Source organism: Neomonachus schauinslandi, chromosome 4 (assembly GCF_002201575.2).
Source record: "Neomonachus schauinslandi chromosome 4, ASM220157v2, whole genome shotgun sequence".
Taxonomy (NCBI): Eukaryota; Metazoa; Chordata; class Mammalia; order Carnivora; family Phocidae; genus Neomonachus; species Neomonachus schauinslandi.
This window is the reverse complement of record NC_058406.1, coordinates 43,343,207-43,367,392: the sequence shown is the minus strand read 5'-3', so window position 1 is coordinate 43,367,392 and position 24,186 is coordinate 43,343,207. Positions and strand designations below refer to the sequence as shown.

Sequence of the window (24,186 nt, the reverse complement as noted above, 5' to 3'; positions counted from 1 at the left end):
ATATTGGGACAATTAGATGGCCAAATGCAAAAGAATGGAATTAGACCTTTATCTTATACCACATCCAAAAATTAACTCAAAATAGATCAAAGATGTAACAGTAAGAGTTAAAACTATAAAACTCTTAGAAGAAAACACAGGCAAAAAAACCTGACATGAAATTTGGCAATGATTTCTTGGACATGCCACTAAAAGCACAAGCAACAAAAGAAATAAAATATATTGTACCTCATCAAAACTAAAAACTTTTATGCCTCGGGGTGCCTGGGTGGCTCAGTCATTAAGCGTCTGCCTTCGGCTCAGGTCAGGATCCCAAGGTCCTAGGATCGAGCCCCGCATCGGGCTCCCTGCTCAGCAGGAAGCCTGCTTCCCCCTCTCCCACTCCCCCTGCTTGTTCCCTCTCTCGCTGTCTCTCTCTCTGTCAAATAAATAAATAAAATCTTAAAAAACAAAACAAAACACTTTTATGCCTCAAAGGGCACTAGCAAAAAAGTGAAAAGACAAGCCACAGAATGCCAGAAAATATTTGCAAATTATATGTCTGGTAAAGGACTTGGATCTAGAATATAAAAGAAGTCTTACAACATAATAATAAAAAGACAAATATCCCAATTCAAAAAGGGTATTGAATAGAGGACTTGAATAGAATTAATCCAAAGAAGATATACAAATGACCAACAAGCAATGAAAACATGTCCACACAAGGGGCGCCTGGGTGGCTCAGTTGGTTAAGCGACTGCCTTCAGCTCAGGTCATGATCCCAGGGTCCTGGGATCGAGTCCCGCATCGGGCTTCCCCGCTCAGCGGGAAGCCTGCTTCTCCCTCTCCCACTCCCCCTCCCCCTGCTTGTGTTCCCTCTCTCGCTGTGTCTCTCTCTGTCAAATAAATAAATAAAATCTTTAAAAAAAAAAAAAAGAAAACATGTCCACACAAAAACTTTTGTATAAACAGTTACAGCAGCAGTATTCATAATACCCAAATAATAGAAACACCTCCAATGTCTGTTATGAATGGATAAACAGAACATAGTATATCTATAATGAAATATTATTCGGCCAGAAACTGGAGCAAAATACTGATAACATGCTACAGAACGTGGAGAAAGCTTGCAAACAGTATCCTAAGTAAAAGAAGTCAGACAAAAAAAGACCACATATTATAAGATTTCACGTACATGAAGTTTCTAGAATGGGAAACCTAGAGAGACAGACAGTAGACTAGTGGTTGCTTAGCACTGGGGGGAATGAGATTACAGAAGAGAGATCGCTAAAGGGTATGTGGGGTTTCCTTCTTATGTAATGAAAACTGTTCTAAAATTGATTGGGGCAATAGTGGCACGTATCTACGAATATACTAAAAACCATCGGCTCATACACTTTAAATGGGTGAACTATATGGTATGTGAATTATCTCTCAAATGAAGCTGTTCCAAAAAAAAAAAAAATCAATGCCCAAGTAGAGTATTCAAGGCATAGCCATTGATGCTGATTTTCCTAGTGGCTGTTTTTATTAGTTTTTTAACATACACAATGGTTATGAATTTGCATCCATCAAAATCTGGGACATTAAATGTCATTTTATTTTTTCAGAAAGAAATTAAAACTCACCTGAACCCCCACCTGCCGAAGTATTGAGATGTTGAATTACAGTCATAATGAGGGTTCCCTCTCCTACTGCAGGGGGGATTTATGCAAATTGCCCAGGCTTGTGCATCCACTGCTCTCTTCAAGACCTAGCTATTTTTTTCTTTTTCTTCTAGAAGCTTCTAGAGAAGGATAATTGTGAATTGAATGTCATTTAAAAATTTTTAGTCCCTTTAACATTTTCAAGATTTTACTGCAATTAAAATAAAAATGTAAGTGAAAATATGAATATTTACACCACAGGCCCCTCCCCTGCTATCCCAATTCAACAGGGTTTAAAGTGCTTGCTTGCTTTCTCACATGCAAAAAAGTGTGATTATAACTACTTGCATCCTCAAATGACACTCTGGCTTTTCAGTCACTCCAGGATCCGGTTCAAAAATGGCCTTCCTTGTTTTCTGTAGCCTTTTGTGGCTCCTTTCCAGTTTTTATCACAGACTTTGTTTTTCTCTGCTTCCTTCTCTGCTTCCTCTTCTCAGCTCCAGGCACAGCTTCCTCTGTCATGTTCTATAAACCTGCCACTGTTGATGAGTCTTTTTATGTGCCATCTGAATTGGCCGGCTCTTTCTCATTACCTCTTGGGTTCTGTCTCAGATATCTGTGGCAAACAATTTTTTCTTTACCTATTACTTTCTCTCCCCTTTTTACTCATTTCTTAATTTGGTCACTGAATTAACTCTTCAAACACAGGGCAAAATTGAATGCCCGCACTTTGCCACCATCAAATTTTGTCTGCTTTGTTTAGCGCTGCAGCGCCCAAAACAGTACCCAGCACCTGAGAAATGGCACATATTTGTTGAATAAGTGAAATATCTTGGCGTGTACTCTATAATAGGTGGCTTGGCTTCGTTTACATTATTTTTGGTCCTCATGTACCAGAGATGAATATTTGAACATCATTGAGTGCTTAGAAGTTAATAACAGTAAAATTTTCTTTCAATATATACACTGGAACCTGATTCAGTTATAGGCATTCTTTCTTGGCAGGTTCTTTCTTTCTTTCTTTCTTTCTTTCTTTCTTTCTTTCTTTCTTTTTGGTTGTTGTTCAAAAATGTAAGAAGAAGGATTTGTTTTGTTATTTTCATTCACAAATTAAGACTAAACTTCCTTTGGGTATTAGTCCTATTCTATGTTCTATGATACAGCCTTTAATCAGTACAACAAATATACTTACTTCATTTAAATGTAAACAACAGTAATAAATTCACCCTGTAAATCAAATTGCTGGTGTTTGCAAGTATAGGTAGCAAGTACTAGGCAAGAAGAGTTCTGTGGTCCAGGGGAAAAGACCCTAACGGAGTGTAGGGAAAATTTCTGTGTACTGACATTAATTTAAGATTTGGGATACGTGGAGGTTTTAGTGAGTGCTGGGTTGTCACGAGGGGGTTGATGGGATGAGAAAGGTTAGTTGGTGGACTTCAGGGTTCTGGAAGAAACCAGGGTGAAGGCACTAGGAGATGAACCGAATTAACAAATATGTAGTGAGATAAAGAAAAGGCATCAGGATCTTGGGAAATGGTGGGGAAAGAACCTAGAAGCATGAATTAAAGGAAATTGAAGGGGGGAAATTAGCAAGGGCCAGGGCTTGGATGGCAGAGTCAAGGAAACTAAAGACGCAGCCCCCGGGTGCTAATGCTAAAGGTGGAAAGAGAAAGCAAAGCAAGCAGGCCTCAAAGTGAAGAGGAATGCTCAAAGGTAGAAACGAACAGTGGTGGGGTCCTCCCGTAAAGGGCAGAAACCGAGTGGGTAGGATTCTCCCTCAGAGAGCAGAAACAGAATCCTGAGCCAAACGATGCAGCAGTGTGGGTAGGTGGGTCAGCATCAGGAGGGGAGCAGAGATCCAAGGCGTTCGAATGCGTCTGTGGCTGGCATGTGATGCAGCCTGGGTTTTTCGGAGGTTTTCGTAGAGAGCGCTGGGATTTAGAGTATGGGTCCTAAAAACACGTTTCAGACGCCCAGGGTTTTTCAGTGTAAGAGTTTGGTAGAGTTCGGTCACGTTTGGTGGGTGCAGGTGGCCAGTGACGGAAGGAACATTCAGTGAGGGCTGGGAGTCAATTTCAGCCGGGTTGGGGTGATTTCAGTGGGACTTGGAGGGATTTGGGTCGGGTTACGTGGGGGTGATTTTCGGCCCGGGTGGGTCCATGTGCCCGGTGTGGGCATGAATTGAGGTGGGCGTTGGGATGTATTTCAGGCAGCGCGGCGGGCGAATTTCCGTGGGCTGACTGCGGCGCATTTCAGGCCGCGCCGGCGGCGAAGTGCAGCCGCAGCCGAATGAATCCCACCCGGGATGGGGTACGTCTCGGGCAGGCGGGAGCGAGCCAGGCCTGGAGGGGAGTCCCGCTGGGGCTCTGAGCAGCTTCGGGGTGCGAGGCGGGGGGAACCGCCGTCAGGGCTGGGCCAGACCGACGGCCTGGGGACTTCGGGGACGTTCGGCGCAGTGAGCTGCACTTCGCCCCCGCCCGTCCCGCTCCCGCGGGGACCTGTTGCTGGAGAAATGGGCGGGCGGTGGCAACGGCCGAGGACCCTCCCTCACCTCCGCCCGGGCGTCTGGGCGGCCCTTTCACCCTAGAGACGCGCCGCAGCGCGGCCCCTCCCTTTGCTGTCTAAGTGGAAGAAAAAAAAAAGTCGCCCCCCCGCCCCCAACCACCACCCGCGCCCGTCCTCGGCGAGCCTGGGGCGGCCCGGGCCGCTTCCGGGAGCGGAGGCGCGGCCCCGCGGGCCGGAGGAGGCGGAGGCGCAGGCGGAGGAGGAGGCCAACATGGCGGCGCGCAGGGCTGGGCCGGGCCGCCGCCGCGCCTGAGCGCCCCACCGCCCTCGCTCGGCTCGCGGCGTCCACGCCCGCGCCCAGCCTGGCCCGGCGGCTGCAGAGCGCGCAGGCCGGCAGCGCAGGGGTCCGCTCGGGCGCGGGGGCGGCGCGGAGGGAGCGCCGCGCGGCCCGCCAGGCCGGGGAGCCGCAGCTTCGCTGCCCGCCGGTCGGCGCGGCCCCGAGGCCCGAGCCATGGAATCGGAGGAGGAGCAGCACATGACCACGCTGCTGTGCATGGGCTTCTCGGACCCCGCCACCATCCGCAAGGCCCTGCGGCTAGCCAAGAACGACATCAACGAGGCCGTGGCGCTGCTCACCAACGAGCGGCCGGGCCTCGACTACGGCGGCTACGAGCCCATGGACAGCGGCGGCGGCCCCAGCCCCGGGCCCGGCGGGGGATCTCGGGGCGACGGCGGCGGCGACGGCGGCGGCGGCCCCTCCCGTGGCGGGAGCACCGGGGGCGGCGGCGGCTTCGACCCCCCGCCCGCCTACCACGAGGTGGTGGACGCCGAGGTGAGGAGGGCGACCGTGACCCCGCGGGAGAGGCCACTGGCCGGAATTCCATGGGCAGGGGGACACACCCCACTGGGCTGGGAGTCCGGAGGGCGTTTAGGGGGCGGGGGTTAGCTCGGAAACCGAGAGAATGGAGCCCCGGACTCGGCGAGGGCGGAGGTCACCGGACCGGGGTCAAGCGGGGAGAGGGACCCCTAGGGGAGGGGCTGAATGGGCTTAGGGACGCGGGGTAGGGCTGCGCGGCAGGGTGAGGAGGGGTCTGGTGGGCTTCGGGCTAAGCACGCCGCAGGGCCGGCAGGTCGGGGATGGGAGGAGGGTCCAAGGCTAGTAACCTGCGATGGGTGAGAACTGACGCGTTAGCCTGGAGTGTGTGATGGGGAGGACGCGTGTATCAGTGGTCAGAAATGGGGTACTAGTAGGCTAGGCTAGGGTCGGCGATTTCGTGGCTTCGGCTTTCAGTGAGAGTGGGGGAGGCACCAGGTTCGGAGTCAGAGAGAAAGTGGGATGGGCCAGCCAGAGTAGTGGCCTTTGCTAGGGTCAGGGGAGGACTGCTGGTGGTAGGAATGAGGTTTGGGTTTTAGTCAAGGGCCAGAAAGAGAGGAGATTGGACAGGGTCTAAAAATGAAGAGGGACTGGGTACGGACCCGGGATGACAGGAATTGATACAAGGTGGGGGAGGGGGCTAGCTGCAGTAAGGTCTGGATTGGGGGGACCGACATTAATAAGGCCAGGTGGGGATTGGAAAGAGGAGGTTAGAGTTCAGAGGCCAGGTCAGGAACAGGCACTGAGGAGGCCTGGAATTAATTGGAGGGTGAAACTGGGACCAGGTCTGGGTAAGGAGAGTACTGGTCATAGGCAAGGTCAGAAATGAGAGAAAACTAGAGGTGAAAAGGGATTGCAGTCATACTGAGGGTGCTGTGCAGAAGGACAGGGAACAGGGTGGGAGGGAAATGAGGAGTGGAGGAGTCTGTTAAGGAGAAAGGGCCATCTAGGCGAATGGCTCTGAGCACAGATCTCAAGTCTGGGTGGAGAAAATCAGGCCTGTTTGGGATGTGAGCAAAGAACATGGGGAAGAAAACCGACTTTAACCAATTTTTAAAAAGGATCAACCAGAAGCACCAGGGCCTGAGAAATAATTGCTTTGCAGGAAAATGGCAGCTCATGTCAAGAATTTTGGTCAGATTCGTTGGATAGTGCATTTTGGGTGACAAGTAGAGCAGCTTGGCCTGATCCCAGAAGAGCTCAGAGCTCAGATTAGTGGGCTTGTGTTTTTAAATGGAGATATGAGTTTGGTTAATTCTTAAGCTAAGCCTTCTGAAAGAATTTTTCCTAAATTGTGTTCTATCCTTTTAATTATGTGCTTTTGCAGCAGTCTCTTGGGCTGAATGAAGTAGCTTGGAAAAGAAGGTGGCACTACAAAAAAGCAGGTTTCTTCGTAAGATTTCTTAGGTTCCCAGACTTCCACACCCTTGATTGATTGCCCTCAGTTACGCTGTAACTTGGCTGTATCATTGACTAGTGTATGAAAGCAGAGATTGTTATTATTCCTCATTTAGGACAACAATCCCACATAATTAAGGAACTGTACTTAAGTCACTTTAAGAAATGAGCTTCTCTTTTCGAGTCCCCATCACTCCTCTACTTGCTCATTCCAGTTTTGACCCAGTTTTGAAATCAAGAAAGCCATTGCTTTCTCTGAAGGTATTGGTATAACTGTGAAATTCAGTGTATCCTCATTTTGTGAGAAATTGTATTCTTTTTTCCCTTGGTCACACCTTTTCATTGCCTATAATTGAAAAATCAAGTTAAATAATGCTTGGTGGTACTCCAACATTAACTGTACCGCCTATAGATTTAAGTACAAAGAAATGGGCCTGGCTTCTTTTCACATGAATGACAGGCTGAGGAGTTTGCTTTCAGGTAAAATCCAGAGAATCTGTATCTTTTTGAAGAATGATGTCAAGTTTTCATTTGCTCTTGACCTGTGGATTTGGCCTGGGGAGGCTCGAGTCCAGGAGGGGCTGGTGGCTGAGGCTGCTTTACCCAGAAGCATATTGGCAGGCTACAGGCAGACACTTTATTGGCACACAGCGAGCCTGGTGAGAACGTTTAACCCAGTTTCTGCCTGTGCTGTACAAATCTCCTGCCCGCCACCTGTGCACCTCACTGGTTGGTCATCTTGCTGTAGACATTGGGAAACTGAGCCTTTTGATCCTGGGACCTCAGACAGGGTGCTCGTTGTTGAACATCTCCAACGTGTCGGGCACTGTTTAGGTGCTTTATACGTTCTTTTAATCCTCAGCGAGATAGTTCATAACATCACTGCTTTAGAGATACGATTCGTTGGTGGCAGTCTGGATTTGAACCTGAGCTCCTTGATTTCAAGAACAGTGTGCTTTTTACTCTTCTCTACTTGTGGTTTTAGGATCAAATTCATTTTAGGATAAGAAGGAAAAATAAAGGGGGGGGGAGGCTATTTTGAGGCTGCTGAACAAGTCTAGGAATGATATGGCAAGCACTGAATCATGGCATTAGGAGTAGAATGATGGGTGGAATGAAAGAATTGGATCCTTTAAGTGGAAGGCTTTAGAAATTAGTAATTTGTTCAGCTCCTTTGTTTAAATAGACAGACTGGCAGGGCTCAAAGGGGAAGTGACTTGTCCCCACAGAGCCAGTTAATGGAAGAAATGGGACTAGAACTCAGGTCTTCTCACTGCATGGCCCATGCACTTTCTCCCTCCCAGCTATACCTTTCAGATGAAGAGGGGTCAGGATGTAGCAATGGGTTAATGGGGAGGAAGAAAAGGGAAGTTTAACAAATCAGGTGAAGTTTGTCAGCTCTTGTATAATCTACCTGTTTTATTTCTTAAAAAATGAGTACCTGATTTTAAATTCTGTAAAGTTATTTTTGATGCACAGGAAATTTTGGCTTTAGTGTCTTCTTCAAAACGTTTGGGAATATACAGATTAAAATATAAATGTTGAAAAAAGAAAAAAATGACTACATTTTTATTTGTCATTTGGGGACAGCCAGTAAACATTCAGTGCCTTCCATGTCCCCGAGGGGGTGGGAGTAGAGTAGTGAACATGAAGGTTACATTCTAGTGGCTCTCAGTGCAGGCCTCTTCATTTTACAAGCAGTAACTTCCCAAGGTCATGTAGTTAGGTAGGTAAATCAGTTTAGTAATTTGGGCCCATGCTGTAATTAGGATTTGGTTTAAAAATTAAAATTTGGAAAATAAAAGCAGTGAACTTCTGGTTCAGAAAAAGCAAGAAGAATGCAGATAAAAAATGCCCAGATATCTAACGGGGAAAAAAAACCCCAGAACACCCACATATCTAAGAGAACACATAAAACCGCTCAGAAAGCCACCTTTTCAATATCCTCCAATTAAGTGAAGGTATTGCTTTGCACAAGTTGTGTTTGGTCGTTACTACTCTTGTTGGATAAATGTAATTCATGGTCTCAGTGTCTGGAAGGCATTTTGAGAAGCTGTCCAGCTTAAACTTTGAATAGCATTACTTCAAAACCTGTCCAAGGCAGATAAGAGTTTGTTCTATTATTTAGGAGAATGAAATCTCACAGCTGCTCTAAATAACTTATCCAGATGTTTAACACCCCACTCAGAATTCTTCACTGTTGGGGCGCCTGGGTGGCTCAGGTCATGATCCCAGGGTCCTGGGATTGAGCCCCGCATCAGGCTCCCTGCTCAGCGGGAAGCCTGCTTCTCCCTCTCCCACTCCCCTGGCTTGTGTTCCTGCTCTTGCTGTGTCTCTCTCTGTCAAATAAATAAATAAAATCTTAAAAAAAAAAAAAAAGAATTATTCACTGTTTTTTACCCTGCTGGCCTCTGCTAAGGGCATGCCTACTGGTTCTGTCCTTCACAGAGCTGGAGAGCTGGGAGAATCCATCCTCTAAGCGGTGTGATCCTGTTCAGGGGATTAGTAGAAATCAGTCAGGTGCAGTTGTGGGCATCTAACACAATTTAACAATTGTGTAATGTAACTTACTCATTATTGTCTTAACTTTTAGAAAATACTGAAATAGATTTTTTTTTCAAGGAGATTTCAATTAACAGCTAGAAATACCTTTCTTAGCTGTCTAGTTCTGTGATAACTAATCTTCCTAGAAGTGACATTTAATACTGTGATCTTACAAATATTGGGAACTCTTGTTTTGTTCCCATTTTAATGTGGACTTTCCTTCTTGAGATATTTTGTCAGAAGTATTTCCAAGATTTCATTGCTTTTTTGTTTCGTTTTAGAGCCCCAAAGTTGGTCCTGCTCTAATATATCTAAATCACATTAATTTGTAGTTCTTTAACTTACGTCATTTCTGTCTTTTTCTTTCCTTTGATAGTATGTGGTAATTATAAATGAATTAAAATTTTAATATCAGTACTTACATTAAAGTTTATATTAAAATTCATGTTCTTTTTTCCCTGAAATATAACAATCCTAGTACATTTGAATGTGGGATAAATATCAAATAAATTTTAATTATTAGTGATTTGAATACATGACCTTACAAATCATGGCTTACTATGATTTGATTAAAAAAAAAAAGGAAGAATCCATGTAAAGGTTTTAAAGTAAAAAGTAAAATAATTCCAAAAAATCAGCTGAAAGTGATGAAATAAAAATAGGGAATCTGCAAGGTTAATTAATTAGCATAGCCTAATTTTTACAACAAGAATTTCTTTATAATCTAGTATATGAATCTCCTTTGGGAATTAGGCCTGTGAGTTCATCTAACAGTTGAATTCTTACTTTGTAATTACCTGGCCATATGCTGTTAGAATGAGTGTAATTTGGCACAAAGGAAGTACCTTTTGTATGTTGGTGAGTGTAGTTCTAGTGAAGTCGTAGTAGGTAGTGACAGTTTATACACCATAATAATGCTGTTAGCTTAAAACCAGTTGCAATATCAGAAAAGCAAATTTTTTAATGTTTAACAATTTGAAGAAAGGATTTCAGCTTCAGTACAACTTAAATAGCAGATATCAGTGTACTGCATACTTTTGTACTTACTGGCCAAATATGTAACATTGATTTTATTGGAATCCGAGTGTGAAGATGAAAATTTTTCACTTCTAGTAAGAACTGTTGTATTTAGAAAGATTTAGCCAAATAATACTTTTTATATCTGGAGTTCAGTTTTCCAGGAATTTTTTCCCATTTGGAACCCCAGAGAGAAATAAGTAAACACATAAATACATAAGATTGAACCATTTCAAAACATCCCCACATATTGAGTGCATTCACTACATGCGTTTCACTTATGTATTGTTTTTTTTTTGTAGTTCAAATAAATTTTAATATTAGGTTTCCTATCAAATTAGAAGTGGCAGAGTAGAAGGGTTTGTAGCAGTCCCAACACGAGGTGATGAGCATTTAGAAAGCACGTTTGACAGTAGTGAGAAGTGACAAGCAGCAGCTCTGTGGTAAAGGAGGGGACAGGAAAACTTTCAGAGAGGACTCAAGCAAAGCAGGCCAGCTAGTGTGTATGGGGCCGTATGAAACAGCTTTGTGTGCTTCACGACCCCAGAGGATAGCTGATTTTAGTGATGCCGCACCCAAGAAAATGTTCCAGTATGCTCTGTTTAAGAAGGGTCAGGAATGTGTGGTACAGTTTAGCAAGGTTTTAGTTTTTAAACAAGAGAATGAAAGAAGGAGGTTGGGTGCATAAAGAGGTAAGTTTCAGGTACCTGGGAATTTCAGACACGTAGGGCATTTCAGTCTAAGGATTCTGGATTGCTCAGGCACTGCTAAGAAAGTTGTGCTTCGTTTTCAAAAGAGTAAATGTTTTATCTCACCTTCCTTCTGGGGAGTTTTAGTTTCTTTTTTAGGTTTGTAATTCTCATTCTCATTATTATCATGGGAATTTTTATTGCTTAGTATTGGAACTTTTTTTAATCACAGTTGATTTATGAACATTATTTGTTAATTAGCATATTAGCAGTTAGAGTTATCATTTATTGTTTATTGTTGATAATCTCTGTGGTGAGTTTTTGGCGATGTATTTTGTACCCTTTTTGTTTTTATGATAGGTTTATGAGTTCACTTCTCTATCCAGGAGTGGGAAACCTAGCTTCCATTATTGGTGGCTTATATTTTTTATTCATGTGTTTGTGTGTGTGTGTGTGTGTGTGTAAGGGAAGTGGAATGTACTTGTTTTACCAGTTAACTTTAAGCTGGTTAATGGAACATAGAATTGTAGACTTGGTTTATTTTTGTTTGTTCTGAAGAGAAGAGCTAAACACAATTAAGTCCAAATTTTACCCTGATAACCTTTCCAGAAATTGAAATGCTTCAGCCACAAAGCAGAGGTCTGTGGAATCTTTTCCCAGGACTGAGTTGAAGATTTGATTTTCCTCTTACAGATAAATAGGTGCCCCCCAAAGTCTTCTCACTTCGGAAGATGAGCTTCCTTGTTCCAGCCCCCAGTTTGCTGTCGTGTGGTATCTCAGCCAGTTATTTGTGTTACAGAATTCAATTGACACTATTTAAGATGCTTTCACTTAAGTTTAAGGTGTTTATGTTAGGAATATTTTATAAAAAAAAAAAAACAACTTAGTAAACAACATGGTACATTCTTTATCAGTAGGTTTCCAAAATGATTTCTGAAATTAAAATCTTTTTCAGAAAGACTTATTGGTCAGACATTCTGTTGCCAAGACTTTTCAGTTTCTGCTTTGTGTGCTTTTAGAATATAGCTTTTTCTAAACAGGTCAGCATTTTTTTTTTAATTTTTTGCTTCCCCCCCCTTTTCATTTCTCACCCCTGTATTGTCAATTTTGGTGGAAAATTGAATTGCTTTCTGAAACCTGTAGTTGGAAATCTACAGTGAAGCATTTTGGTAACTATTTAAAATATACTTCAGATCTTAGAAAAAATGAAGGTATTCTACACTGCAAATGGCAATGTCATCTTGCAGTTGTTTAATTTATTCTGGATTCTTTATTTTCTTTTCTTATCCAATAGCCTGTTAATTGTTTAATTTATTTTGGATTCTTTATTTTCTCTTCTTATTGAATAGCCTCTTAATTCTGACCTAAGTATCTCTCCTGCCCCTTCTGTCTGTCCCCACTGTTACTGCTCTGGCTTTGTTCATGTTCCTTTCTTACCTTTTCTCTGTGCCATTCACTGGCGCCAGAATGATCTCTCTACAATGCAGATTCTAGTCACAGGATAACCTTGCTCAAAAATGTTTGGTGCTTCCTCATTTTCTATAGGTAAAACCAAACTTCTTTTCTTTCAAGGTCTCCATACTTATCCATCTGGTCGTACCTCCTGACTTCCAGTTCCATGCTCTGCTTTGCAGTTCAGGGGCCATCTCTTGGCCCACTCTCACCCCCAAACCCCAGTTTCCATCTGCCTGGCTAACACCAATTCATTCTTAAAGGTGAGCTCCAATGCTGTATCTCCTTAAGGTGAAAGTAAAGCAGTGATCGTGTTTTAGTTAAAAAAAAGATGTGTTTACCTTATATGTATCTGTCTTTCCGTTAGGCTTGAGGAACAGTCGGACTCTCTTTATCTCTGTGACTCTGGCACCCCGGCTCACAATATCTGATTGGATAGAGAGACAACTGAAGGAATGGGTGGGAAGAAAATTTTAGATGAGATAAATAGTCAAATGACATTTGAAAGAGTATTGCACCAGTGGTTTGGGAGGTGGTACATTTTGTTCAGGGTTCAGTTGCCTGCTAACTTTTTTTTTTTTAAGATTTTATTTATTTATTTGACAGAGAGACACAGCGAGAGAGGGAACACAAGCAGGGGGAGTGGGAGAGGGAGAAGCAGGCTCCCCGCAGAGCAGGGAGCCCGATGCGGGACTCGATCCCAGGACCCCGAGATCATGACCCGAGCCGAAGGCAGTCGCTTAACCAACTGAGCCACCCAGGCACCCGCCTGCTAATTTTATCACTGGGCAAGTCAGTTTGCCTCCCTGAGCCTCAGTTTTCCCATCTATAAAACTGAGGTCTTTGACTATACCTGTGGTTATTTTTTTTTCATTCATTCATTGACTTCTTTGAGAAATTAAAAGCCAAGAGGTCTCTCAGAAAATATACACACTTAATTTTTAAAGTAAGCTGGCGCTGAAGTATTAATACTATTATTTTTGGGTGGTGGGACCACAGGTGATTCCGTTTCTATTTTTTCATTTTTAATGAACTTCTAAAAAGTATATAAACTTTATTTTAAAAGACCAACAAAACTGTGGTGTTCATTAAAATGAAAGTAGCTTTTTTTTTTTTTAAAGATTTTATTTATTTGAGACAGAATGAGAGACAGAGAGCATGAGAGGGAGGAGGGTCAGAGGGAGAAGCAGACTCCCTGCCGAGCAGGGAGCCTGATGCGGGACTTGATCCCGGGACTCCAGGATCATGACCTGAGCCGAAGGCAGTCGCTTAACCAACTGAGCCACCCAGGCGCCCAAAATGAAAGTAGCTTTAAAAAAAAAGACTAAAGTATTTCACAAGTCTTAGGAAAATTTTGCCTAGACTCCAAAATGATTTTAAAATTTTTCTATTGAGGAAAATTAAATATTAAAATGGTTTAATTTGTGTTTTATCTAGCCGAAATATAGAAAAAAGGATATTACTTCCTAGCATATCACTGGGAACAATTTTCTTTTAATCTAGAATTCATATTGATTATCTACTTACTAGTTTCCATTTATTTCTAGTTATAAGAAAACTGTGGCCTGGAAGATGTGATTCAGTAGGACTTTCCAAATTTGAGTCTGAGGTTAAGCTTTATTTATTTATTTATTTATTTATTTATTTATTTATTTTAAATTTTATTTTATTTTGTTATGTTAGTCACCATACAGTACATTATTAGTTTTTGATGTAGTGTTCCATGATTCATTGTTTTCGTATAACACCCAGTGCTCCATGCAGTACGTGCCCTCCTTTAGCTTTAATGGAGTTTCTATTTAGTTGCTTTTCCTGTGCTGCTTTTCTGCATGCTCTCCCCTGCCCTCGATTATCTCAGAGCATTTTGCCTTGTTAATTGGTTTTAGCATATTCTTTTGGACGACTCCAGTGTGTTTTAATTGGCCTTTGGATTGCTTGCCAGCTTTTAAAGACCCTCAGGTGTCTCTGACTGTATTTTGAAAACAACCGTGTTTAGAGCAGAGGGGTTTTTGTTTGTTTTGCTTTGCCAAAGGTATGGAATAGAGGTGCACATCTGGCCAGCACAGCCTTCCCTTGTCACCTCTGTGTCCTGTGACCTAAGCAGTGTTACTCAGGATTGTTGGGCTCTTGGTAGGCTCCAGACCCAGTCTCATCCATTGTTTCCAGGAAGCATTCCACTCACTTGACTTTTTCTGGCATTTATGTATACTTTAATGTACAGTGCTCTCTCGTGTCTTTTTGCAGTTTTTAAAAGGGTGAGATGGCTATTTCTGGTATTCTTATTAAATGGAGAATTGTTAAGAAGTTCTCAGGATAAAAACTCTAGATTTATATGAAATAGTGATACATTCAAATTCCAGTGGTAAAAACAGATATTAAACTAAAAATGTTAGAGCAACAGAACAGTTATTAGCCCATATAATAAAATAGCCATTCTTTCAGTAGGTTTTTATTGAGCACTGATTGTGTGCTAGGCACTGAGCTAAGTATTGGGAATGTAATGGTGAACCAATCACACATAGTCCCCTCTCTATTATAGTTTCAAGACCGGTAGATTTCTTGTGCTCTAAGTGTAGTAAATTGTGATGTTCTAATTCAGAAACTAGAGGCCTTGAAGAATTGTGGGTTAAATATGAAAGAGCTGACATCTATCAAAAGCATTTGAATAGTGCCTCAAGAATTTTTTGTGATGTAATTTGATTTATAGTGGTATCCATTGCCAGGAAACCAAGTGGTATTTTTCTCAAGTGATACTTCTTTAGCACCATGGAATGTACCGAATTTGTATTTATTTACTTGTTGGATTTTTAATATTAGTAGTTGATGTTTCTCTCAACTAGTATCTCTTCTGAGAATGGCGTTAATTATTTCAGTCAAATGCTGTTACTTTCTGTCCAGAAATCATGAATGTATATGTTTTTCCCAGAAACAAGTTAGGAACTGGTCTGATTTCAGGCTAAACATCCCTTGTGATGGTCAGTAATACAAAAGAAGCTATTTTAAGGCTAGAGCAATGTGGTTGGTTTTAGAAAGATTTATGATGGTAGAAATAGCAGTAACTCTAATGAAAACTTGTCTGGGATTAGTAATATAAGAAATCCTTAATTTATTATTAGTATTTTGGGGTTTGTGGTCAGTTTTATGCTGGAGTGGACTGTCTTTGCTAAAATAATACTTAAAAAATATTAGTAATTCTCATTTTGTAAGATTTACTCTTCATGGTATTTCCTTCATTTGAAATGTTTTGTTGAATTATAGTAGCACAGATTATCCTATATTTCATTAGTTTGTACATCCTGTTTGTTTTTGAGAAAATGGCAATTATCTATTGAGCAGTTGGTACTATCAGTATTGAAATTATGCTCCTCAAAATATATACATACATATATACACACACACACACACACACACACATAAAATATATAAAATTTGTGTCATAAAGGGGCGCCTGGGTGGCTCAGTTGGTTGGGCGACTGCCTTCGGCTCAGGTCATGATCCTGGAGTCCCGGGATCGAGTCCCGCATCGGGCTCCCTGCTCAGCAGGGAGTCTGCTTCTGCCTCTGACCCTCCCCCCTCTCATGTGCTCTCTCTCTCTCATTCTCTCTGTCTCAAATAAATAAATAAAATCTTAAAAAAAAAAAAATTGTGTCATAAAAACGATTGGTTCATGTTACATGTGGTCTCTGACATCTGTAGAGAACAACAAGCAGGTCCTGTTTGCTATTCATTACTTTGACCTTTTTATGGTGAGAATATAAAACATATCTGTGGTAGAGAAATTCCAAGCATTTGTTAAGGGGGGATCAAAGATGAGGATCACCAGGGATTCACCCAGTTCATATTATTATATGGGAGACTAGTATCAAGAATACTTAGCAAGATACACTTTATATAACAGAAAAATTATCTGTAGAACTATTTCCTGCCTTCCCCTCTCCCTATTCCACGCAACAGAATTGAAAGTTGTAAATTTAAGGATTAAAATGGAAGATTTGCTCAGAGCTGGAAGGGACCATAGGGGATCTTGTGTTGTTAAAAATCTTGTCAATTTAGGGATGAGGACCTTGACCCTGTATCATGAGCAAAGTCCAGAAGGGAGCGTAGCCTTCCGCCTCTTGATGTGTGTTTTGTGTTCTTTACCACACTTTGTGGCATGAGGAAGTCTGACTGCAGGTCATCTTTAATATATCCTTCCTCATAAACTCACTGTATTTGAATCACTGCTGTTTCCTCTGTTAGATATTAGTTTGGGTTAAGTGGGCAGACTTGACATTTGATCCATTTTTCCCCCTTAAACTTTTTATCTTGCTTTCTCATGTAGCATTTTTTAATGTCCATGGGTACTGATGTTTATAGAAGGTGGTAAGGGTTGAGGAAGGGAAGGCTGAGCAATGCTGTCACTTGTGAAGGTGTGTGTGTCTGTCTACTTAGCATCCTTGTACAGCTGACAAAGATTAGTGAACTCCTGAGTCTATCCACAGTTGCACCCGTGCATTGGGTACTTAAAAATAAGCCTAATAGTCAATATGCAAATCTCTTGAAATAGTATGCCGCCTAATTTTTTTTAAGTGTGTATCTTTTACTTCCTTAAAATTTTTTTTCTCGGGGCGCCTGGGTGGCTCAGTCGGTTAAGCGTCTGCCTTCAGCTCGGGTCATGGTCCCAGGGTCCTGGGATCAAGCCCCGCATCAGGCTCCCCGCTCAGCGGGAAGCCTGCTTCTCTCTCTCCCTCTCCCACTCCCCTTGCTTGTGTTCCTACTCTCGCTGTCTCTCTGTCAAATAAATAAATAAAATCTTTAAAAAAAAAAAATTTTTTTTTCTCTGTGTATCAAATACAGTGTTTATTATAAATATCAACTGGTATGTAATATACACTTCTAGGTTTGAAATTAAACATTTTGAATGATAACTTGGAAAGGTATTAATATGCTAAAAACTTAACAGTTGCCTCAGATGATTTATTTTAATGAACACAGAAATAAAAGTATATATTGATTAACTCTTAGAGAATAACTTCAAAAAATCAGCCTTAAAATATGCCAGGGTGTTTTTGTTTTTGTTTTTTAACGACTCCTTGCCTGTGCACATGCCTTTACTCCTACCCAGCATGTCCTCCTTGTCCCTCTTTCCCCTTCTTTTGCCATATTGGACTATGGGAGTTAGAACACAGTGCTGCCTGTGTGTCATCCACGTGATCCCTGCACTTGATCCTTCCTCTACAAAGTAGATTTCATACAGGCGCGCAGTTGACGGAGATAGGTAATGAACACTATCCTTATTTCGGTCCAGCCAGTCCTGGGGCACTCCAAATGCTAACCTATGGCATGCACTGTCAATCAGATTTGCTAACAGTTTCCTAGTAGGGCTTGATACCTTCCACTGTTTTACCTCCATTTATTCTTCTGTTCTTCCGAGTTAAAAGTCCCTCCTTGATTTTGAATAGAGACTTATGTTCCTCTGCCACAGCATTTATCTGTCACATTGGAATTACTCATCTACTCGTCACCCAGACTGAACTGTGGGTCTTTTGAGGACAGGGTCTGATCTTCTGCATTTCCCATGAAGTTCAGGGTAACACTCGACATAGGAGATACTAAATTAAATGAAAGAATCTGATCTGGAAAATACAGAGTTTGCATCACCCTCTGGAACACATTTTCCTTCATTCAAGTGTATCACGTCGCCTCTGAAAGCTAATCTTGCCTCAAATAACCTCCATAGCTTGAAGGCAATACCAGCAGTTTGGTCGTCCTAGAGCAGATTTCTGTTGTGGTATTTACCTTGTTTTACAGTTTGTGGAAAGGAACTTTTTTTGAACTATTGCCAGTCATTGAAACGGGCATGTTGGACATAACACATGAAATTTGAACTTTGGTATTCAGTACCACTCCCTGTGCTTTATAAATTGTCCTATAGCTCACATAGAAAAATATTGCACTCAGGAAAAAACATGATGGCTGCTAAAAGAAACAAACCTTTTTTTAGCCTTAGGTAGGACTGATCGCCAGTCTGTTTTTAGTTTTGTTACATGGCTTTGTTGAGCTCTACTTCAGTAAGGAGAAGATTATTGCAGAGATTGTCATTTTTGGAGAAGGGAAAACATGCTATCAGTGGAATTAAAACAGGAAACTGATTTTTATTGTTAGTTTTTGTTTCAGCTTGTCCTATTTATTTGTTTCATTTATCACAAATAATAATAATGATGTTACTATTAATCTAAGCAAGTTTATTTTGAAAGAAAGCTATTAAGATGTTGTTCATTTTCTACCCCTCTTTTCTCATCCCAATACCGGAGTGGGGGGGGGGGAGATGTGTAGAGGGGAAGTAGGAGGAGGAAAGAAACAGTAGTATGAGAACTATTTGTTTAACACTGAACAAATATTTATTGAATGCCTTTGGCTCTAGTCTGGCCTCTGATTGCTAAAACACAGTTCCTGCTTTTAAGGAGCTTACAGCCATTGCAGTGGTTTTGAATGGTGGGTAAGGATGGCCAGCACCAGATTGGAATCAGTTGGGCTGCTTTTTCAGAATAGCTTATCCCCAGCAGAGCCTCCAGCCATCCTAGGAGGTTCTGCCGGAGTGGGGAGGATTAGGTAAGAGTACTTAATAAAGTGTTAGAAAAGGTACATGTTCTGAGGTCAACTACAAATCCAATGTGGATGTAATTTGATTTGTATATTAGCTGTATTTTCCCAAGTTTTCATCTTGAACAATTTCCAACCTACAGAAACAGCGGTACGATGAACACTTGTGTACCCTTCACTTTGATTCAACATTTGCAAACATTTTGTCACATTTGCTTTAGCTCTCCTCTCTCTCAAGGCACACACACACATACAACTGCACGCACGTGTGCACACACATACACACATACACTTTTTTTTCCCTGAACCTCTTGATAATAAGTTATAAACACCATGACACTTGACTCCTAAATACTTCAGTATGGATCCCCTATGGGCAAAGACATTCTCCTACAGAACCACAATACCATTATCTCAGCAAGGGAATTTAACAATGATATATTAATATTCTCCATTATTTAGTTCATATTTAGATTTCCCCACTTGTACCAAAAATATCCTTTGTAGACATTTTAAAATATAACCCAGGATTGAATCAAAGATAATGCACTGCGTTTAGTGATTATGTCCCTTTAATGTCGATTCTAGAATAGTCTTTATATCTTTTTAGTCTTTTGAGACTGACATTTTTAGAAACAGCCCAATTCTCTTACTGTATTTTTAAAAGATTTTATAATTGAAAAATACACAAGGAAGTTTTATCATTATCTATTAAGGTAATAAGGAAAACTGAACAAAAGTATTAACTTCTTCCATGACATAATTTGTTCCCCTTCAGTATGACTGTACTTTCAGTCATCTTTATTCTTTTATAGAATTTTAGCATTTTTAGAGCCAGAAGGGATCTTGGATCTATAGGTAAGCATTTTCATTTTATAAATGAAACTGAAGTATGGAGATACCAAGTCTCGCCTAAGAATGTAGTCTCAAAATGTTATAAGCTCCTGGTCACTTGGACATATTTAGTCAGAGGCTCTGGGATTTTCTGGGGATGTCGAGGAGAATTAGGTATCAGATAAACGTTTAGACATTGAAGTAGGATGGAGACAGGATGTAGCTCCTGTCATTGAGTAAGTAACATGATCTGACTGGGACGCCAAACCTGTAAGTAGATAAAGTTTAACACACCTCAGTGTCTGATGTTTGGAAATAGAGAAAGGCACTTTAGTTGTGCTACACTCTCTCTTTGGTGGCAGACCCTCACCCACACAGTTCTCTGTGCCTAGAGTCCCTTCCCTTCTTTTACTTCATAAGGATTTATTGGGTGCTTAACATCCATCCATTCACCAAAATTTATTGAGCACCTACTCTGTATCAGGGACTGTTGGAGATAATGCAACAAACAAAACAAAAATTCTGCCCTGGTGAAGCTTATATTCTAGGTTTGGGGAGGCAGGTAACAAAGAGGATAACTAAGTAAAGCATGGAATGTCAGGTGAAAAGTGCTCTAAAGAGGAAATCTATCGCTAGGTCAGTTTCTCTAGGAATCTTTTATGTGATTTTTATTTAAATGTGCGGGGTTTTCAGTGACCTACCAAATGGTGGAAAGTCATCTTGATCGTGGCTGTAACACAGGGTACTTACTTGTCTGCCCAGTCGGGGTTGCAGTGGGTGTGAAATAAAGGTGTGTTGAGTTTTGCAAAAAAAAGAAAAGTGCTCTAGAGAAAAACAGAGCAGGGAGGGGCAGGGCGAGCATGCTGGACTGGGGCTGGGTATGGCAGGACTGCTCTTAAAAATCGGTTATTCAGGGAAGGCTTCACTGAGAAGGCCATACTTGAGCAAAGACCTGAAGGGGGTGAGGGAGCAAGCTGCATGGTTGTCTGAGGGGTCAGCACTCCCAAGCCAGAGTTCAGTAAACTTGTTCTGTAAAGGGCCAGATAGTAAATATTTTAGGCTCTGCAGGTCATACAGTCTCTGTTGCAGCTGCTCAGCTCTGCCTTGTAGTGCGAAAGCAGCCATGGATGACATCCACCAGTAGAAGGGTCTGTGTTCTGATACAACTTGATTTACAGAATGAGAGAGTGGACAGTACTTTGCCAACTCCTGCTAAGCACAAGGAAGGCAGGCCAATATAGCTGGAACTTAGGAAGGAGGGGAAGAGCAGGAGATGAGGTCAGAGCTGAAAGAGAGGGCAGATCCTCACGAGGGCCTCAGAGGCAACTGTGATGATGCCTTTTGTCAGAATGAGGAAGGCAAGCCTTGAGGGTTCTGAATAGAAGATGACATGATCTTGTAGGAAAGATCCAGAGTTTGTAATTGGACATATTAATTTAAGATGCTTATTAAATATCCTAGTGAAGGTATCAAAGAGGGAGTTGGATGGATGCCTGGAGTCAAAGGAAGATGTCTATACTGGAGCTAAACTGTGAGAGTCTTCAGCTTAGAGATGGTATTTAAATCATTAGACTAGGGCGCCTGGGTGGCTCAGTCAGTTAAGCGTCCGACCCTTGGTTTTTGCTCAGGTCATGATCTCAGCGTGGTGAGATTAAGCCCCGCATCGGGCTCCATGCTCAACGGGGAGTCTGCTTGAGATTATTTTCCTCTGCCCCTCCTCCCACCTGCACACACATTCTCTCTCTCTCTCTCTCAAATAAATAAATCTTAAAAAAATAAAAATTAAAAATTAAACCATTAGACTATGCGTTCTCAAAGGGGCTAGTAGCACTCCAAAGGAGACAGAAATTAGCTCTTGAGGGGTGAAAAAAAAATCTTAGCTATTACAGTGGTTTGCTCCAAATCCCAACCCTATCCAACAATTTTATTCTTCAGTATTTAATTAACAGAGATGGGATGATTGGGGGGAAAGTGTTGAAAAAAACTCCTTGAAGGAGTGATAATGAAAACAAGGTTGAGAAACACCACCTGCACAGTTGAAAATCCATGTGTAACTTTTGACTCCCCCAAAACTTTACTCCTAATAGCCTGTTGACCTTAACTAATAACTTAAACAGTTAATTAACACCTATTTTGCATGTCTTATGTGTCATATACTATATTTTTACAATTAAATAAGCTAGGAAGGAGATGTTATTTCAAATCATAAGGAAGAGAAAACACATTGACAGTACTTACTGTATTTATCAAAGTGGACCCATGCAGTTCAAACCTGTGTTGTTCAGGGTTCAACTATATAAGATGACAACTTCTCCCGAAAACCTTGTTTCTATATAATCTAAATACATGAATAATCACTAAGAGTTATGAAAGAAAGGGACCATGAGAAATGTCAGCTTTTGTGGAAAAGTTAGGAAATTCTCTGCTACTTATAACAGAATGAACGTGAATTCCAAGAAAAACAATTTGCGAACAGGCTTGAGACACAATGTATTAGTAAGCTGGGGACTGCCTGCACACTTGTCCATCATCTCTCTTTTTCCAAGAAGCAGTCAGTATTTTAGGAATCATTTTCTCTAGTCTGAAATAACAGAAGGAATGTCAGATCTGCACATTACTGTCTCTGAATTACTTTGAAAAAGACTGACAATCTCAAGATTTAGTGAATGTTATAAATTCATGACTTGGAAGGGCACCTGGAGGGCTCAGTCGGTTAAGCGTCTGCCTTTGGCTCAGGTCATGATCTCAGGGTTCTGGGATGGAGCCCCGTGTCGGCTCTCTGCTCAGTGGGGAGTCTGCTTCCTCCCTCTGCCCCTCTTCTCTCTCTCTCTCTCCCCCCCATAAATAAAATCTTTAAAAAAATAAATTCATGACTTGGAATCAAATCTTCATGTTTTCGTGTTTTTCCTTAAGTGCTTAACATATATGATGCGATTTGTTTATTTCAGATAATCTGATTTTAGAAATCATGGAGATTAGGCATCTTCATTTTTCCGTACATTTATCAGAAATGTAGACACTCTCTTGAGTACATTGTTGGCTAATAAAATAGCTCAGTAATTGAATTTAGTGTTAAAAGAAACTTGATGCAACATTTCCAGCCTCCTCTCCTTTAAGTTGAGTAATTTTCTTTATCTGTATTTGTTGAGTCAGTGGGCAGATAGGAGGTTATCTCTAAACTAACAGGCCATGCCTACTTGAGTAGGTTTTGCTTCTTTGAACAAAGAAGGCTTAAATTTTAATAATACATTCTTGTTGAGTTCAAGACTTTTTTAAAACTTGAAGGTAGTTTTCTAAAATAAATATTAAACTCTTAATAACTTAAAAGTTTGTGCAATGCTATTTTAAAGCTCATTTGGAAGGGTTAAGTAAATTATATTGTTTTGTGTACTCAGCCACCAATTAAGGTAGTGCCTATATTTACATTGGTTTATCTGCACTTTTCAAACCAGCAAGTTTCTGGATATGGGTAGTGACATATATGAACATACCTAATTGTAAATATAAAAGGAAAAATATTTTTGTCAAATTAACCTACTTGTTCAATCTAAAGATCCTCGCTAAACTGTGGAGGTAGATTTACACTATATAGTGACAGCATTTGCCCATTCCATGAAAAACTTTATGACTTTACTTCCAACTTTCTAAGTTGGGAATACGTAGTACTGAGTATTAAGTTGCCCTTTTAAGTAAGTAAATAGTAAATAGTATGCCTTATTCTGAACAGTTTGCCAATAGATGAAATTGTAATCACAGCTATTTGAATTTCTAGCAGGTTTATAACACTATGAAGTATTACGGAGTTACAGAAGCTTTGTTTATATTTTCATTTGTATTTTTGGGCATAAGTAAGATTATTTAGGAAATAGCCTAAATTATATGTCCAACAATGTTAATTGTTTTGATTTTAGTCCTAAACTGGCCTATTCAGAAACCATAATTTTTTTTTTTTTTTTTTTTTTTTTTAAAGATTCTATTTATTTATTTGACAGAGAGAGACATAGCGAGGGAGGGAACACAAGCAGGGGGAGAAGGAGGGGAGAAGCAGGCTTCCCCGTGGAGCAGGGAGCCCGATGTGGGGCTCGATCCCAGGACCCTGGGATCACGACCTGAGCCGAAGGCAGACGCTTAACGACTGAGCCACCCAGGCGCCCCCAGAAACCATAATTTAACAACATTAACTCATCTATTATTTTTCTTAGGTGACTAAATAAATACACAAGATTCAGTGTTGTTAGAAAATTTTCAGGTTAAAAGTGACATTCAGGAATTGTTTGCAAGCTCATTTCTCTATTTATTGCCTTAGTGACAGAATTGTGCATCTCTAACAAATGCTGAATTTACATAAATGTTGTAAAATACCTTTTAAAAGTATGTTAAAATGTTAAATGAAATTGATGGAATATCATAATAAAGACATTGCTTCAAGTGGTCAAAAGGCTGAATACTGAGGTTTTATTAATATGCTTGAAAACTAATACTGGTTTTGAAATAATACTCTCCATAAGCCTCTGTCTGGAATACCGTTTTCCCTTAAACTTCTTTAGCTGTGTACACACCCCTTCCCACTGCAGATGCATGCACAACATCCACAGGCTAGCTTGGATGCCCCCCTCCCTGCTCTGCTTTCACATGTCCTGATCTTTAAAGACAAGAATTGTGTCTT

The 24,186-nt window shown here is 41.2% G+C and overlaps 1 protein-coding gene across 1 annotated transcript in view; it reads left to right on the top strand.

Annotated features, from left to right (window-relative positions):
* Window positions 1-4,578: 4,578 nt before the first annotated feature.
* Window positions 4,579-24,186, top strand: part of USP24 (ubiquitin specific peptidase 24) — a 134,819-nt gene continuing 115,211 nt past the window's right edge. Inside the window, exon 1 of the mRNA XM_021684340.1 lies at window positions 4,579-4,962. Coding sequence (XP_021540015.1) covers window positions 4,642-4,962 — 321 coding nt within the window. The 5' untranslated portion in view covers window positions 4,579-4,641. The remainder of the gene's footprint in view (window positions 4,963-24,186) is intronic.